The sequence below is a fragment of the Tauraco erythrolophus genome, chromosome 8 (genome assembly GCF_009769465.1).
Source record: "Tauraco erythrolophus isolate bTauEry1 chromosome 8, bTauEry1.pri, whole genome shotgun sequence".
NCBI lineage: Eukaryota > Metazoa > Chordata > Aves > Musophagiformes > Musophagidae > Tauraco > Tauraco erythrolophus.
Window position 1 is genome coordinate 33,441,471 of NC_141472.1, and position 19,641 is coordinate 33,461,111.

The 19,641-nt window shown below is 40.8% G+C and overlaps 1 protein-coding gene across 3 annotated transcripts in view; it reads left to right on the forward strand.

The window, feature by feature from the left end:
• The window catches only part of KALRN (kalirin RhoGEF kinase), a 536,138-nt gene that overhangs the window by 298,650 nt on the left and 217,847 nt on the right, over nucleotides 1-19,641 (forward strand). For all 3 annotated transcript variants that reach the window (XM_086615857.1, XM_086615858.1, XM_086615859.1), the window contains one exon: nucleotides 19,132-19,323. In XM_086615857.1, coding sequence (XP_086471983.1) covers nucleotides 19,132-19,323 — 192 coding nt within the window. The remainder of the gene's footprint in view (nucleotides 1-19,131; nucleotides 19,324-19,641) is intronic.

Genomic DNA, 19,641 nt, shown 5'->3' on the forward strand with positions numbered 1-19,641 from the left:
AAGCCTGAGCTCCCGGGAGAGAGGTTGTTATCTTGTATATACCTGCGACTGTTTCTCGGCCAGTGCTGATACTGTTCACAGGCTGCAACCATGAAAATGCCAACCTTAGGCACAGTGCCGACCGCACAGTGAAATTCAGTAGTCAGGCATTATCAATGAGGTAGGTATCGAGATATCACCAAAGAAATACCTCTCTGGGGATGTAGCTGCAATGTTCCTGCAATGACAGCCTCTTTGCTTGTCTGGGATTACTTTGTGTGAATCAGATAACCATAGTTCAGCCAGCTATTGCTGTAAATCCAAAGATAATTTCATTTTAGACTCTCTTAACTTTCCCTTATTCAGGGCTTTTATCCTGAAAACCAGTGTGCTTTCCAGTTAGAAAATTCCACTAACTGGCTTGCGTTCCTAAAATCTCCCAGCACTTCAGTGCTATTGAGTAGAGCCACACGTGTTGGATACCCTTCTCCTGTTCTTTGTATCTGAAGAGAGGAACCACAGATCATTCTCCTTCCTTCTGGCATTCCCAGCAATTGGAGGTTAAGGTCGCCTTCTCGACATCCTCCCCTGCTCACAAAGAGCATCACTGTGTTTGTAAGCTGGTGCCGAATTAGGAAAGATACTGGGGAAAGAGCTCTGCTAACCCCACTCGCTACACTGAATGCTTTTGTGACTTGAATGATCTGAAACAAGCGCTTCTGTAGTCTTTCTGCATTTATGAGCTTTTCCATCAGATGCACTGATAAGATTTCCCATCGGGCAGGTTCATCCGCGTTTTTGGGACGTGAGCGCCCACCAGGACGTGTCTGAGCCTGCAGATGGCACTCGCAATGCGCTGTACAAGCCCTCAGCTCCCTAACGGCAAACAGCTGATGTTTCTAATCCAAACTAACCCAACACTGTCTCGAAGTGAAATGAAGCAGAAGTGGAAGCTGGCTCGCACGCTGTCCCCTTGGTGTTCTCCCACCCCTGCCAAAACCCTCGTTGTTCAAGGTCACCCAGAAAAACAACCTTTCTTTTTTTTTTCTTTTTTTTTTTCCTTCAAATGCAAAGCTGGGCGGTCGGTGCTTTAGTGCAGGGTGGTGCTTGTCAGCTGTGTTTATGGGATAAGCTGCTCTCAGATCTGTGGAGCTGCTTTCAAGGCTCTTGGGCCACATTACGCTCACAGCTACGACTGAGTTTTGTATTCACTACCTGTGTGCATGTTGCATGCAATATTTGGTTTGTTTTTCAGAGTAATCCAAAGGCACTGTTGTTTATAAAGTAAAATATCACAACCTCAGCATGCTACAAAGCACATGTTCGGAACAGCCTTCATTCAAAATGTGTGGAGTTGTCCCTTGTTATCAAACACAGTAAGAGGTAGACTGGAGGCTAAGTTGTCATGGGGCTTGTCTGTATATCCAATGCAGTTTTTATTTAGGTACATAGCTGGATCCTGTATTCCTGACTTTGAAAGTTTCACAGTCTCCATTTTGCCAAGGTATACATGCAATGCGTGGACCATTCTTGAATTTCATAGATTTCATAGATTTCTAGGTTGGAAAAGACCTTAGAGATCATCCAGTCCAACTGTCCCTAATCCCCCATTAAACCATATCCCTAAGTAGTTCATCCACCCTATTCTTAAACACATTCAGGGATGGGAACTCAACCACCCTCCCTGGGCAGCCTCTTCCAGTGGCTGACAACCCTTTCAGAGAAGAAATACTTTCTAACATCCAACCTGAATCTCCCCTGACTAAGCTTATGCCCATTTCCTCTTGTTCTGTCACCCATCACTAATGTAAAGAGCCTTCCCCCACCTCCCCACCATCCCTTCTCAAGTATTTGTAGGCTGTAATCAGGTCTCCCCTCAGCCTCCTCTTCTCCAGGCTAAACAGCCCCAGCTCCCTTAGCCGCTCCCCATAAGTTTTATTTTCCAGCCCCTTGACCATTTTAGTCGCCGATTATTACAAAGGAGAGCCAAACAAAATGAGAGCAAAAGTGCTGAGCTTTGCAGTATGCCATTTGGGAAGCTCTTCAGTGTTCATGTTCTTGGGTACCTAGGCTTGCCTTCCTCCTAGAGAACTTTTGGAAGATGATGATTAAACACCTCAATGCTGGCTTTGAACTATCAAAGTTAACCTTATGTGTACATAAATAGTTCTTTAAGATTCAGCTCTTCCTTTTGTCCTTCTAAGGGAGTTAAATGTATTTCCTGTAGGGGAAGGCTTTCAGAGGAGATCTGAAAGCCAAGAGCCTGTATCTTCCACTAGAAATCAAAGATCAGGTGATATTCTTCATCTGAGAGGCAATCTGTGCTCCAGTGTTCCTGTCTAGAGTATTCCTTTCTTCCATGGTACTGTTCCTAAGCTGCTGTCAGTTCAGAGATAAAAAGAACTGTAAGTGTAAATATATTGAAAAATATGATTATATTGTTTGTCATGTGAAATATCCAGTGGATTCAGTAAGAAGTCCTGCAGGTAAAAATGGTGTTCTGTGATGTCTCAGTCCCACATAGTTTTACTGGAACTAAGTGAGGTACTTGAATAATCAGGCCAAAGCTGAATTATGAACAGCTACTTGTTTGGCCTTCAGGATAAAAACCTAGTGCTTTCCCATGCAAATTCCAGCTCTGTTGGATGTCATTGTTCTAAAGTTTGGCATGAAGTTCAGTACTGATGTAAAACAGTTAGGCATAAATTAGGAGCCCGTGTTGATAATCAGCACTTAAGAAACATTGTCTCAGGGTGCTTTTTTTAAAAAAATTGTTATTATTATTTTTTTAAATTTGTGACCTTCTTGGTTGGTGAAAGGAATGGCTCACTGGGCTTACTGGATTTGGCCCTTTGAGTTGGGTAACTGAAATCCTATGTGGTATGAAATACTAGGCCAAACCAAGGAGACAGCAGATAATTAAACCTGGTAAGAATTATGCTTAAAGTTAGCAATAACACTGTGGTTTCAATAATGTCAAACCTTTCTAAAAATAACAGAAACATGAGAGACAGGCAACAAAATATCAACCCTACTCTTATCTTTATCATCCTTTACATGTTCATAAGCAAATTCTGAGGCTATAACCTGCAGTTTCCTGTTCACTTCGACTGTGTAAATGTATTCACTTCTACACAAAGAGGAAAAAATACCCTCTGGCAGCAGATTACACAGGTCTTTGTACCATCGTGCAGGAAGTCTAAGCTCCAGAGCTCTTGGTTTCTTCTCCTGGCTGGCAGCAGACTGCATCTGGCAGTCATAGGCAGCAGATAAAAATGAAACTGCCTGTATATGGGTTGTCTGTGAAGGTTATCTCAGGACTTCTGGATCTAAAAGTTTCTAGCAGCATAGCTGAAGAGACAGATAGTTTATCATGGAAGCCATAGCATTACTTTTTGCATGAAGTCAAGCAGCTTCTGGGTGACTTAGGACGTATCTGCATTGCAAGCGCAGAGGCACTGAGACTGTTCTGCACAGCCTGAGCCACGAACCAGAAAGGCTGGGAAGGGCTGAGCAGTAGAGCGGTGTTGGATATAATTCCACAGGGACTCGACTGCCAGACCTAAGTCAGAAGCAGGTCATGTAAGACATATATTACCTGAGGAAGTGTGATACTCTGTGCTGTGGATATCAGTACCACGCTCCTTTGCATTATCTAGACATGCCCATGGAGGCTTCATTAGTAGGGATTGCTGAAAGAATGTCTTGTCTAATCTTCTGAAAGTTTGGCTAGCAATGTAATTGAATTGGTGACCGTTGATAGTCCATGATCTAGTAGTAACGGGGAACCTGTTTTTAGAGAGGCACTATAAGGGCTCGGAAGTCTTCGGTGTAGTCACTTAAAGAGCTGTCTCTATTACACCATGTCTCTGAGTTTGCATTTCAGTGTATTTCTCCTCAAGCTAGAGGTGAATTTCTTTCCTATTTCTTCTTTTCCAAAATCACATGACAGCCGGATCTTTTCATTAAACCGTCTGCAGCACGATTCACAATCTAAATACTCCCTATAAAAACTGAGGGCTTGGCAGTGCAATACATTTTTGACAATTGCCGGGAGCTAGCTTCCTATTGCTGGTTTATTTGGGTAGGTTTATTTTTTTGTCTTTAAAATCTGTTCCTTTAATTTGCCTATAAATGCGAAATGCTGTTCCCATGGCAGACTGGGAGAAAAATAAAACTATTTAAGAAATATGTATTTTTAATTCTAGAGGTTCTGGAAATTGGAATTTCTATTGTGTGGAGAATTCTGAGTTTTTTAATTTGTTTCATTTTGAATCAGAAAACAAAGACAAAACTTCCTAAAGAAGAAAAATCCTGGAATTTGTTTTTTTAAGGCCATAAATTTCTTAAAGAGAACATTGGGAAATTGTAACGCTGATGTGTTATATAACATGCATACTAAAAATATATTCAATATGGAACTGATGTCTCAACTGAAAAAACATATAGCTGAAACGAAAGGTATTTACCATTGACAGTTTCTGTGAAATATACACACTTAGTTGAACCACTACTGTTTTGACTGACCCGTGTATGTTGGTGAAAACAAGTGTCATCTAAAGGCTTTTGATCCCCTCTGATCATTTTTCTTTGTATACTCTTCTTATTGGCAGATCAGTGGGTTATCAAATTCTGCCTGTTGATTCAGGAAGATTAATTGCAGCAATGTCCAAATCTCATTCGTAATGATGGTGGGCTAGTACTCTTCAGTTCATGGGGCTTTGAGCAACCTGGTGTAGTGGAGGGTGTCCCTGCCCATGGCAAGGGGCTTGGAACTAGATGATCTTTGAGGCTCCTTCCAACCCAAACCATTCTATGATTCTGATATCTTGTATCTCTCTTGATCACTCTGCTGCGCAAGATTTGGAACAAAATCACACTTCTAATTTCAGAGAAATTGCTTGTAACTGGCTTGTTTTGAAGTGTGGAGAATCCAGTTCAATGGCTGTATCTACACTGCAGAGAAGCTGCTTGGCAGTGTGGTTATCCCTCTCTTCTTTTTCTATCACAGGTCTCTGATTGTCCAGATGAAGGATGTGCTCTTATTCCCACATCAGGAGTTTGAATTGACTAAAATCTGCATTTGCACTATGAGACTATTGCGAATATTTTATACTGATTGTATATAAATAGGAATGATTCAACCAAGATTTATTGCATAGAAATCTATTTTTAAAATTTATTTCCCTAGGATAGAGTTCAGATCTCAGTTTCTCTTGTATAGAAATAGGGCAACATCAGTGGATTTATAGAGGTCTTTTGGAATTACATGTGTGTAAACAGGGATAAAAATCTTAATGTATGTATAAATAATGCACTTGTTGATTCAGCGCACATAATCCAGCCATTAATATTGCCCTCCATAACTGTGGTCTAAGAGGTCTGGTTTTGCATAACCAAGCCCCAAGAAAGCACTGGTTTGTGTCGCTGTGGAAATAGAGTATGATTTGAGGCATTTACGCATCTTTGTTTAGTGTCTGGCTCAGAGCACTGCCACATGCAAATGTGCAGGTTCCTCTCCCTGTACTGCATCTGCTGAGCTAGGGAGAGAAAGTCTGAGATTGACATGAGAAAAGCAAGCAGGATCAGCCTTCTCATGTCACTAGAGTTAAATGAAATTAAAAGTGAAGCTTGTTTTGAGAGAAAGAAATCACAGAATTTGCAAGAAGTCAAGGACCGAGACAGGGGGTGTTTCTGAGCTGTCAGTGAGTACGTGCACGTGTGTTTGTCTAGCATGGTTGCCTGTATTAGCATGCACCTCGTACAACAGAAACCGGTATGGGCTCCAGAACAATGACACCGTGTCCTATTAACATGCAGCCCTCATTATTATTAGTGTTTTGCTCAATGTATGAGGGTGGAATTTTCTGCACAGTGTAGGTAACTCCTCATGACATTAGTGAGATGCGCAGCTATGCAGCAAAGAGAGTGCAGAGCCTGCTTCTGCCTCCCCCGGAGGGATATTAGGGCTCGGGCTCAATGCAAAAATGCACAGCGTAAAAGGGCGTTTGTGACTCATTAACATCAGGGAACGCAAAGTGCAGCTGCCACGTTAAACCTGTCAACCTGAGAGCTGAAGCAAATGCATTGAGGATTCCATGGAACGATGGGTGTTTCTGCACAGAAGGAAGAGGTGGCCGAGAGCGCTAGTTTTTGGCAACTGACTCCTGGTTGTTTTGCCTGTGATCAGGGTTTATGTTGACGACCAGAACTTGGATTTGTCGATGCCCACACATCAAAGTTGAGTGCAGGAAGGACTTGAAACCTGCAGTGCTCCACAGCAGAGGAGAGAGGTCTAGCACAATTTCAGTGTTACTTTCTGTTGTCTTCTGGGATTTGTTTTAGGCTCAAAATGAACCTAGTTGAATCCTTTTTAAAATCAGAGGTAGATGTTTGTTCCCACTACAAAAGTGGCTCATACAAATACTGCCCAGCCAGAAATGCATTCACAGCATTCCTCCTTTGTAAATAGTAACCATTGCTGACTGGTTTCACAGGGTGGCAAGCTGTCCCTCCCAGTGCCAGGCCCTTTCCCAAAGGGTTCATAGTTTCATCTGTGCTAAAGCATAGTTCCTCAGTGCACATTGAGTGATGGGCTCCGTTCCCGCTCTGCCTCGCTGTCATGCATTGAAAATCAAATGGGAGAGAAGGAGCCTACGGCACAGCCGAAGCTGTGCAGCCACGATGAAATATCAGTCAACTCATCAGAGTGTGTGCTCCTCCTTGGGGCTGGTAATTGGGTCACTAGGTCATTTAACCATCGTACATTTATTTTCTTGTAGTCGCATGTAAATGTGAGACAGGGAAAAAAAAGATACTTCAGAGTAGAATCTCATTTGTGTGCTAGTATAGGGACACAAATAAAGAGATTATTTTGGGATGAGAATGGTGAGGGTGCAGTGTGAATTGCTGCTGGGACCTGCTGGGCATGCCTCCAGGGGTGGGGGCAGGTGCCCAGATCGTGCTGCTTGGAGTTTGGCACAAAACTGGGACTCCAGGATAGCAGGCAGAGAGAGATCAAAAGACAACTCGAAGAGAATTTCTCTGATCTTTTTTTTGTCTCATATTATGTCCAATCTTATCCTTTGGGGGCCGATTTGGGATTTTGGAGGAAGGCGGATTGGATAGGCAGAGGGAAGGATTTGGCAACACTAAATAAAGAATACACTGGAAAGCTCAGGATTTTTTACAGTAAAAAATTTGGCAAATGTTGACTATAGAGGCAGTATTTTCATATGCCTGCAATATTCTTGAAGATGTACTACTTGCCAAAAATCAATACATTTTATAGCACGAAGATTTCTGGTGGGAATACTGTTCTCTACCAGACCTCTCATTGTAAGTCATTATTAAGATATATTTGTCTCAGATCATGTGTGGCCTCCTAATAAGAGCCAGAAATAAAAAAAAATGCTATCTTTCTAAACCTTTGTTGTGATTATGGATAACCTGAATTGAATTTCACACAGTCGAACACATTTTTTAAATGCCCCATACAAATGCTTTCTGACCAACATGAACAATTTTAGTCCTGTCTGGAAGCTTTCTAAAATATATGAATATCTGCTGTAAAATAGATAAAATGGTTTATTACTTCCAGGATAGTGAACACCCCTTTTATTTTTCCTCATTATAAATATGCAGTACATCTCACTAGCTGTTAGAGAAGATTTTAATCTTTCTAAGTTTTAGGGCAGACTAAGCCCTTAGTCCATTTTGCTTTGGTGGCAGCTCTGAAGAACTAATTTGATGGGTAAGCTGTACGGACGGTTCACACGTCAGGGAAATAACAGTGGTGAAAAAAACTGGTTTATAAATCTAATAAGATACAAAGAATGGTTTCTACTCATTTGAAACAAATTCCAATGTGTAACCATGACAGGGAGCTGAATTAATGTTGACAGTGAAGAGATTCTGAATCCAAAGAGACCATCTTGCTGACCTGCTGCTAAGGACACTGAGCTGGAACAAGGAGATGAAGTAAAAAGTTACTTCAACTTTAATTGAGGCTGGGGAGGCTGCTTTACTCTTGTAGATAGCAAAGGGGCATTCACCCTCAAGTTATCTGAGGTCCAGAGAGCATGGGTACGGGGATGGAGGTTATCTAAGTGGTGGGCAGCTGGTGTGTTACCACTCCTGTTCACAGAGTATGTTGAGAACTTCCTTCTGCCAAATGGAAATATCCAAACTGTCAAAAAAACAGAGGCATTGGTATTTTACTCTCATCGTGTGTTTTGTTTCCAGCAGGCAGTGTACTGGAGTGTGAAGTTTACTCCGGATGGAAAGACCAATTTTTAAGTGAATCTTTACTAGAAGTTAAACTTACCTGGGCAAATAGAAAGGGTCGAAAGAACAGCAAGGGACTCTCTGCTTCCCTCTGAATCTAGAGGGAATATAAACAGTGCTAGCACATGGCACTAGCTCAGCTGCACCATGAGACATGATGCGCGTTTCCTGCACCACTCCCACCTGGGTTGGTGCATGGGAGCTGCTGCAACGCAGCGTGTCAGGGAGGCAATCTCTGTTTCAAAGGAGCAGCAGCAAAAATCTCGGTAAATCTCTGTATCCTTCCTGAGGTAGCAGCTACAGACCGGCCCTGCTGAAAGGCTTCAGGATATCTTCCTCCATATCTTTTTCTGTCGAACATCAGTTGGCTTGTCAGAGGTGGCCTTTAACTTACGGCAAAATAGAGCTCACTGCACATCTTGAGGTCCTATGGTGCATTCATGGTAGACTTGCCTTTTTGCAGCAGCCTATGCATATAATAATGTTTTTGTCACATATTAGCAAACAGAAAGAATGATTGTGATGTATATATGCAGTTTTGCTTCAGACTTGCCTGGTATTTGGCTATATAGGAATTCTTAAGCTGAAAGCTGTGGAGAATTCAGGACAAAGTTTTGCTGATTTTTCTTCTATTAAACATGATCTCATTCTATAAACAGTCCCATGTCGCTCAAAGTGTGCTTCAGGAAAGATGTTATAACCTGTCTCTGCATTAATGGAAATAAAAGCACAGCTGAGTGTGGATGGTGGCTGTGGGGGAAACAGGGAAAGGAAATGCTTTGCTGTCTTATTTAAAGCAGGTTTCATGAAAACCTAGACACTAGAAACAAAGCCAGGCCGTTTACAAAATTCACATCCTCGTAGGTTTATTTCTGCCTCTATTTTCAAGGCAGCAGTGCTGCCAGTTGTATTTGGTACTGACTTTTCCCAGTGCTGCTGACAGTCCAAAGCCTTTTAATACTGTCGTTGCTGTGTCTTTGAAATCTTCAAACTGTGAGCATGATATTAAACCCAGAATGCCTGAAGTTATTTCAATTCAGGAGACCGTCAGGACTTGATAAAGCTGTCATGACTGAACACATGTCTGCAGGGCTCAGAAAAGATGCAAGCTGAGCCTTTGGGACAGAAAACAATACTGTGTCCTCCTAGATTGCTGCTCACCTCCGAGCTGCCACACGTTTCTTTGTTTCTCCACTCGCCTTCCCATTTCCCCCAATCATAAAGAAGTTGTGGGGCTTTGCTGTCAACTGTCTGGGCTTGTTCATGATATTTATAATTTGAGAAGCTTTCAAAATGCTGCATTTCACTCCTGACAGTTTGCCTTCTTGTGCTTCCTTGTCATCTCTACAGAAAAAAAAAAGCTTTCCTCACCTTTGCTGAGTTTCAAAGGCTCGGTTACCTTACAGTGACTTGAGCAGCTCTCATTCCTACACTCTGCTAACCACCCAATTATCAAGTCATTGTGCAGTGACAATGCTGTTTTACTGGTACATTCACTGTGCTGTATGACACTAACCAATATCAGATGACATTTTTTTTGGCCTTAAAACCAGTCCAGTTTCATGTCTGATACCAGAACTACTGTGTAATTGCAACTCAGTCAATTATGTTGTTTTCATTGTTCTGCTGTCCTCGCTGTTGCTTACTTCCATGTGCCTGTTACTGTGCAAGGATGTTCTCAAAGAGGAGGGATCGAGCTCTTTTTATGGCTATTACCAAGGATCAAATTCTAGGATAAAACTTGGCCAGTAATCATCAATTTCAGGTATCTTCCCTAATTCTTGTACATCCTTGTAGAGTCCATAAAATATTGAAAATATTTAACAGCAATGGAAGTATTTCATTGTCTCATTTTAATATGCTGTTTAGGTATGCTTCTCCCATAAGAGTAGTAGGGTGATAGTAAAAAAAAAATATTCCAAAGAGTATTAATTGACCTTTACCTGCATAACCCAACCATCATATTTCCTACTTCTTCCAAAAATGAGCCTCCATATTAAGTACACTCTTTCTATTTAAGGTGCCTTAAGGTCCAAGAGAGGTATGACTGCTGGCTTTGAAGGACTGAGACCACCTCAGTTAAAAATGTGAAGCTTTTTCAGTGCAATCTCTGAAAATTGTTTCCTCTGATGGTTCTTAGTTTGTAAATGGAGGTGTTTGTGTGTCAGACTGAGTGGATGAGCCTTCCTGTGGCAGCAGGCAGCACCGCTGTGTCAGCTGGCAACCTCTTGCCTCAGGAAAGATGCTGAGGATGGCTTTGTGGGATTAAAGTTTCATTCTTGTGCCAAAGGGGTGTTCTTCCAGCTCCTATGTGGAGTTTTGTAGATCAAAGCTTCTTAAATCCCGTCTCACAAAGTGTAAAAGTGCATGTATTTCTAGCAGTTTAAACTGGACCTTCTTCAAGGATGTGTGTCAGACTACAGTGTAATCCTGCAATGATATGCCCTCCTTGTAACCTGAAGTGTGCAGATTGCTTCCCTGGGAAGAGTAGGACTATTTACTTATCTCGTATAAAGCAAGTGCTTAGTGATTATTTAATAGAGGAGATTGCACATACATACTCACTAAAATAAAATAGGGAAGAAAAAGGAAGTTTGCCAGGCTCCAGGTGAAGCCGTTGGTGGGTGTAATCTTTTTGCCTACAAAAAAAAATAATAATCCCTTGTCTTCTTCCTTGCAACAAAAATAGAAATGAGTCTTGCAACATTTAAAAAAAAAAAAATCTAAGCAGAGGTTTGAAAAGTCTAGATCTTCGTCAAACATGCTTTTGAGCATTCTGATTTAGAAGAATAAAATAGCTTTGGAGGCATTTGAAGTAAAGTCCTTGCATAGATGGTACTGTTCAGGAGTGATGGTTAAGCTGACCACACTGAGCTAAGAAGTTTGTATGTTCTTTTGTGTATATGGTATATGCACGCACGTTGCATCTATGTGTCTTTGCATACTTATTAACACTAGATATGATGTGTGATATTAGGTTAATATTTAAAACATTATTTCACTATATGTTTCACTGGCATTTCATAGAATAATAGTTGTGATCACATTGGAGTTAATTAGTGTGATTGTGGTAATAAGAGTATTCTCTATTTGATGTGTGACTGGGCTCCTGATTGAGATGAACAGCTGATGTGATAAAATATAGCATAGGCAACATTTTTTTTAATCTAAAGTAAGCACTCAAAATGAAATAGCGCAAAGAAGAATTCTTTTAGCTAATGTATTTCCAGCTGTTAATTCTAATCTTGCTTATTTATTGGCTTGAAGGTCTAAGGTAGCTTTTAAACAATTTATTTGGGGTTTCAGCATTTGATGTAATGTGTAAGTGTCGTTCTTTTAAATTCAAACAATAAATTAATCTCAATTTGTGTGTTTGAACCCTGAGGGAAAACCGTAAATAAAAGGCAATGATACATGGAAAAATATCTGGTTCTTGGCAATGGTTAGTGAAGATGCTGTGTGATATCCACCTCGTCATTCCTGGCAACTATTTATTTCTCATTCATGCTGAAAAATCCCTTATGCTTGGATAATCCACTGAAATAATGGAATTATTGGAGGTGTAAAGTAGTAATTAGTACCAGCATGGTATTATATCTGGCCTCTTAGCCATCTGAAATGGGAGCAAACTTCACATTCCCCAAATCTGTGGATGTTACTGAACTGAGCTAAGCTTGCACTCACAAACTTACCTGAGACCCTCATTGTTAAACTGCTTAAACAGATGTGATTCACTCATTTAAAGGCAGGCGTGTTCTTATGTGTCCATCAAAAGAGGAATATGACAGACTGTAGTATTTTAAGAGCTCAAACTTAAAGGACAGTCCAAGGAGAACCGAGGTAAAATTATGACAAGAAAAACTTGAGATGAATTGCCATATCTAAAGGAAAAACAGTCTGGAAAAGGAAGTGATGGAAACTTCATTACCTGCATATTTTTAAAAAAGATCTGAAGAGGTTTTCCTTCTAGTGTACAGTAGGGAACAATCCTGTACTGATAGAGCAAGTGGTGCATGACCTCAGAGAGCTATTCTGCCTTTAACTTCTGTAACTGTAATTCCTGGTAAGTCTGTTTTGAATAAGAGCAATAGAGTACAAGTAAGAGTACAGGTCTTGATTTGATTATGTGAAATTCAAACTGAATAAAATCACATCTTACATTAGATCATCGTACGCGCTTAGCTTTTGCCCTTCTTAAGAGAGCAGGAATTTTGACAAAGATGGATGCTTCCTTAAACCTCAGATTTATTTATCAAAGAAATGCTTCATTGTGGTCACTCATTTTGGCTTTAGAATATCAAATTACTAAAGATATAATTCTCCAAAAGAGCCTGATTGTGATGTCATTTAACCTAAACAAAAAACGAGCTAATTTTAACAAAATGGCTTGAGCAAAGAATCTGATAGCAGTAACTGAGCGTCATAATTAAGAATAACAATAGTTTATAAGGATTGAGATGAAATGCAGAATAAGCTCCATAATAACCATTTTGTGAATGTGTATGGTGCTGTAGTTTCTGCAGGGAGGAGTGCTACCCGCTGCCTATGCGCAGAACTGGGTTGCGAGGCCTCCAGTTTTCTATTTTTAGCCCTTTGCCATTTTTTGTCTCCTCCTGCGATCTTCAGTAAATGGCTGGGAGGCTGACCCAGTTCTCACTGGAGTCAGTACGATCCTTTTCACTGTTTGCGGTGAGAGATGGATCAGGCTTTGAACTTTGTCTCGACAGCCCATCTTCACAGCAAGAGTAATAATACTGTGATTTCATCTTTGGTGTTAAAGAGTCAAGTCGTGACTCTGAAGAACATAAAGGAGATATCACATCAGAGCAAGCCTAGTAAGTCTCCTAAGCTTCAGCCTGTGGGCATAAGATGGGATTCACACCACTAGTCTTCAGTCAAGATCAGATCTAAGCTAAGGTCTCTCTCTCATCAGTACTTACTGGCTTCTAGAGATGCCATCTCTCCCATGCCCTTTACATGGTAAAACCTAAGTGACAAAGCTCTCTGAATCAAATCGAGGAACCTTTGCCTGGAACTGCCTTGCACAGCCCCAGAACTTGATTAACACAGAGTAAGGCAAACCAGTGCTGCCTCATTCCCCTTCAGCATATCTAAATATCTACTCAGGAAGTGCAGTCTAGTTGTGTCTTCTGTGTTTAATGCCATAGTGTATCTGATCACCTGCCCTGTTCCCCTTCCTCGTGTTTCTCCTCCTGCGTATGCAACTTAGCTTCTTTTCCTGACTGATCGGCATGGTTCACAACACGTTGAAGATCTTGGAGACGGTTGCCATGAAAACTTCTCAAAGAAAAGAAACAGCTGTAAAATACTATGCAAGGGGAGATTGTTCTGGAAAAAAATTGCCCAGATTTAGGCCGTGAACTCTGCCCTGCACTACCATTAGACAGCTATTTTCAATGTAATCTGCCTAGAAACACCCAGCAATAAACTAGTAACAAGTGTAGTTGCTAGGAGTACAGGGAAAACTACGTGGAACCGTTTTCTGAGTTTTTCACTTGAGTTGAAACCAAAATGCTGCACTACATCAATGCCTTAAAAATGCAGGGAGGGGTCAGTGAAAAGCACAAATACATATGATTGGTACGTTTTGTTTTGTTGGTGTTTTTTTTTTTTTTTTAATTTAAAAAGGATATTAAGATATTTGAACGCATCCAGAGGAGGGCAACAAAGCTGGTGAAAGGGCTGGAAGGAATGTCCTGTAAGGAGTGGCTGAGGACACTGGGTTTGTCTAGTTTGGAGAAAAGGAGGGTGAGGGGCAAACTCATTGCTGTCTACAGCTTTCCGAGGAGGGGAAGTGAAGAGGGAGGTGCTGAGCGCTTCTCCCTGGGATCAAGTGACTGGACATTTGGGAATGGTTCAAAGCTGCATCAGGGAAGGTTTACGCTGGACATTAGGAAGCATTTCTTTACAAAGAGGATAATCAAACACTGGAACAGGCTTCCTAGAGAGGTGGTTGATGCCCCAAGCCTGTCAGTGTTTTAAGACGCATTTGGACAATGTCCTTAACAACATGCTTTAACTTGTGGTCAGGCAGCTGGACTAGATGATTGTTGCAGGTCACTTTCAACTGAACTATTCTATTCCATTCCATTCTAATTTGTTTCTAAGTGACAAAGATATTAGATTTCTTTAGCTTGCAATACGTACCATAAATAAGAAAGGCAAAATATTTCTGTTCTGCTGCCTCTAACCTTACACTGGTCCAAGAATTAACTGATGCCTTATTCAGTATTTTCTCTTTTTTTTTTTTTCTTTTTAATTAGGGAAAAAATGTCAAATACTTTGAAATCAGAATTAGGGTCCTTGATTTATACTGAGCACTGCAGTGCTATTTTCTGAGTAACAGATGAGGTCAAGCACAAACTGCGTGCAGCCAATTCTCTCTGATGATGAGAATCAGTGCAACTCCTACTCAGAGTTAAAAAGACTTGGAGAGAACAGTTGACAAAACACTTCTCTGGCACAAAGATTATGGACAAAGTAATGTTTGTTTCAACTTTATGGAAATCTGTTAGGTAGTTTGCTGAAAGAGCTGTATTTGGATAGTGCATTTTCAATGCAGTTTCATGTGTTAAACTGAAGACATGGTGCAATCTTGACTGAGATCTGCTACCTGAGTCAGAGATAGAAATGGATCCTGACATTTTGGCATTTGTTGGTCTGAGATGCAAAGAAAAGCATGATAAATATAACAGGCAAATTTTGCATCAGCTTTTTCATAAACCGTTTTTTTTTCAACTTGCTATAGAATATCAAACTGTTAACAATTAATGAACCAAAGTTATGGGAATCCTGTTAGCAAATATTGCCATGGGATAAGACAACAATCACCTCAGATTCTGCATTGTGGTAGGGATTGCTGTATAGGTTTTATTAGACTATTTCTTCTCCATAATTGTGTTTGAGGTTTTTTTTATTTGAAAGAAACAGAAGAGGTATGAAGGCCTCTTGATTCTTTCTAAAATGAATTCCGAAAACATGCATTACAGTCATTTCCATTCTAAAACCTGACGGGTGCAGTTTAATTTTCTTGTGATTGCAGATTTCATGATTGAAATAGGTGATTATGGAAAGATTAGTATAGAAAGATTATTAAGAGATTTGAGATGGAAGTTGGGTTGTGCTTGAAACAGTGCAGAAGTATGTAATGCCAGCTAGCAGATCACTGAGAATTTCAAGGGTTTACACATGACAGTTCTCTCAGGGGTTAATGCAACGTTAGGAAAAAATATCACACACTCCTGAAGTTTTAGAGAGTGTATAATTTTATAACTCATAGATTCTTTTCCTGTGGAACTTGTGCTATTATCATTTGATAGGAATTAATTTCCACAGATGTAGAAGAGAGATTCTCCATAGGATCTTCACTCTGGAGGGATTAGCCATTTTTCATGTCACCTTCCTCAGGATTCCACAGAAAACCTTCCATGGGTCTGCGGTTGGCAGAAAAGGAGACAGCCATGATTGTCCTTCTAGTAGCAAAAATTTCCTTCTGAGGTTGCATTAGCTTTTACCGCCTTCCGAAGTTTTGAATCTTCATGCCAGTTTGGAGATGTACCTAGATCCTGTGCCCTTGGTAGATCCTTCCAGATCTCAGAAGGCTGGGGAATCTGATAAGGACAAGGGACAAGGAGTCATTATATGCTTCTCTTCATCAGGAAACTTAATTCTCTCTTGGATTCCCACCCTGCCTGATCCAGGGTGATGTCACACCAAAAAGTACAAAGTGCTCCAAACAAATGAAACAAGGGTCTAAACTCTGAAGATCTTACTAACAAGAGAGTGAGCTCAGAAGGAAGGTGTACGAAGCAGGCAAGCAGTGGAGCGTTATAGTACTAACCAGGATGGAGCTCTCAGGTTCAACATAACTTTAGTTCAGAACTTGTAGAGACATAGATGTACGTGAAAACATTTGATATGCACCACAACTTCTGATATGATTAATGGACACTTGAAACAAATGAACAGAACAAAAGTAGAGCAGGCTCTCACCAAATAACTAGCCTCCAGCTTATTTGTCCTGTGCCATGTTTATATCTCAGCTGACAGTAGATGACAATCCTTTCATGAGTACATCAAACTTTGAAGTTCAAAATGAGTGTAGTTAACTCCCAAATGTGGCTGGTTATCTGAAATATATCTAAACTCCTTAAATCTGCAACAGTGAGCTGGAAATCTCTCAGCACCAGGCCTTCCTTCTAGAATGACAGAGACAAAGCCATTAGTGTTTTTCCTATCATAAACTGCACCTGTTTTTAATTAATACCCAGACACTCAGCTGGGAACTCAGTGGACAAAGACGGAAAAACAGGTGAACAAAAATTTCACCGTACTTAATATGTGTTGCATTCAGGCTTCTTGTGTGTGATATATTTAAGCAAACGTGTCCAAAATTAGGTACGAATGCTTCAGGGAAGCATCACTGGATGCCTGTGTCTGGCATAGCCCAGGTGAAACACTGCATGTGCCTCCTTCCACATCCAGACAGCTTCCTTGCAGAAAATCCCCTTTGCCTTTGGAGAACCTTGTGTAATACAAAGGGAGTGCTGTGGGACCGCTGCATCCTTTACTGTTTGTGCAGTGTGGCCAGAGCCTCTGTTGAGGCCAGTCTGCACTCTTTTTTCCCCGAAGTCTAGGGCTCAGCCTACACCCTTTTCACCATGCGGTGTATTTATATCTGATGATTGTATTGGTGAACTTACCTCTTCTAGACGTAATTAGGTACATCACGTGTTGGAGTCAGTGAACTCATAGTGGTTTTCAGCAGAGATATACATAAGTGTTTTAGAGACAAATGCAGCAAAGCTGTGTTCATACTGTATTTCAGCAAAGGTGGATGTGTCCCGAATCTGTGCCATGAGCAGAGGGTGAATGGGTTTAAAAGTATACTAAGTATTATAAATGAAAGCAGAGGACAGCCTTCTCCCCAGGGAACTGGAATGGTGTTTGAGCTGTTGTGGTGGTACTGTGTGAAAAACGCTAGAGTGGAGTAAACTTTGAAAACTAGTGCTGGCTTTGGCATTTGCTCCAAATACTATTGGAAGAGGATCATTCAGAAAGGATGTTGTTAAGTGAAACTGGACCCTAATTCAGATCGTATTAAATGGAACATTTTTTACAAATTCTCAGCTAAAGAGGTTTCCAAAAAATGATTATTAAAGCATAACATTTTGCAACTGTTAACAACCTAACCGTTATAGCAGTACGGGAAATAAAAATTTACTATTGGTAACAAAACTATCTAGAATATGTTCTTCACAGTCCAAAAGAAGAAATGCAGATACTGTAGATTTATATTCAGCCCTCAGAAACTGGGAAAATGAACAGTGAATGAGCTGTTTTCTTTCTGCTTTTTATAACTGGAAATATTTTCCCCTATTAAACACTTGGAGGCCAGTGTTCCATCTTTCCATTGAATATTTTCTCCAGCCACAGCTATTGACTGCAGCGAGATATTATCTAAGTAAAAACAACATGACTTGATTCATGGCTTTTATGTTTGACAGTGTGCCTTTAATGCTCAGTAGTACATGTGTGTCCACAGTGTCCAAAGGTATTTTGGGTATACCTATAAAGTTAATGCATTTTTAAACTGAGGAGGATTCTCAGTAGGATTTTGAAAAGGAAAGTGCTACAATTCTACTTTTCTTGAAAGGGAGGTTAAAATTCCCAGTGGGAGCAGTATTAGGCCAATACTGAGCATTTCTGGAGATCTCACCGGGTACTAGAAACACACTTAAACTGATATATTTGTCTATCCTTATTTTTGTTAAGTGTTAAATGCCACAGAGCTATTGGCCTCAACTTGAATGAAGAAAGCTTTCTATGACAGCGAGGGCCGGCTATGTTTAGTTAGCTAGACATAGCTGACTAAACCATAGCTCCATGGCTATGGAGAAGATGACTGTGCTCCCTTTCCATTTTTGCTGTTATTTGTGAGACTCTCTGGTGTATTAATTCAGTGGTGTTTTCCAGAAATATGAAAGAGGGAGAGAAAGGATGGGCAGGTAGTTTGAAAGCTGAGATAAGTTTGATGTAATTCCCTTCTGTTCCTCCGTAGTCTGGCATGTATTGGGTACATCGCTTAGCTTCTGTGTTCTTCAGTTCCCTCTCTGTGGAGTAGGAGTAATACATCTCATATCGCAAAGGCTGTGGCTATGGGGTAAATCTATTCAGGATGGTGAAGTGTTCAAATTCTTATGTAATAGAGAGCAGGTAGGTGCCTTCAACAGACTGGAGGAGTTACCTCTCCAAAGCAATCTGAGCATTACATATTGGCAGCTGCAAGCTGATAAAATAGACTTACTCCGTTTAGAAATATGATGCAGAACAGTAGACGAGAGGAAAAGACGTAGAAGGAACTTGAAGACACCGTCCTCTCAAGTTATCTCACAAGAGCCAGTGAAAGGCAAATGTTTCTTGAGGCTGAGACATCTCTGGCTAACGTGATTACATGCTGTAATGTGATAGCTGTTGGGAGGCCTTTGCAATGAGCTTGTATCCAAGTGTCACGTGAGGCACCGTAGGCTTCTGAGGTGGTTAGTCCCACTTGCTTCATTACGTTATCTTTGAGAAATACCAAGGGACTTGGAAATAAACAAGTGCACAGTCCTGTTGCTGTGCCTGGCAGGAGAAATTATTTCATGTGCACTCAGGGATTAGTCTATGTGGCTTTATACATTCTCCTTTCACAGATGGAAGTGCCAGTAGGAATTATTACTATTGTTTTAAAACTCTGGTAATCACTTGCTTTCATGCCTTTGAAAGTATCAACAGCCTGTTTCAGGGGTTTACTTGCCACAGTTGTATTACTCATACTCCGTTTCTTGCTTTGTTTGCTGGTAGAATACGTACACCAATGCAGACAAGCTTTTGGAGGCTGCGGAGCAGTTGGCTCAGACTGGGGAATGTGACCCTGAAGAGATCTATAAAGCAGCCCGGCATCTGGAAGTACGGATTCAGGACTTTGTCCGGAGAGTGGAACAGAGGAAACTTCTCTTGGACATGTCAGTCTCCTTCCATACCCACACCAAAGAGGTAAGATGTGCATGAGGGAATTTTTCCGTGTATTGCAGAGTGCTGCAAGAGGCTGTCTCTGAAAACTCTGATGACATGGAAAAGGCATCTTTGCCACGCAGGGCTGATATCCAGTTCATTTGATGCATATGACTGACTGTTGTAAAGAGGAAACAAAATGTGAATGAAACCTGTGAGTGATATTCTACGTTAAAATGTAGGGACAGCATATCTAACATATCAAGTGGTACTTAATTCACAACTAGAATGTATTGTCGTAAAGCAAGAATTCTCTTGTAAGAACATGAGCTGATATTAACACGTTAGGTATAAACATGC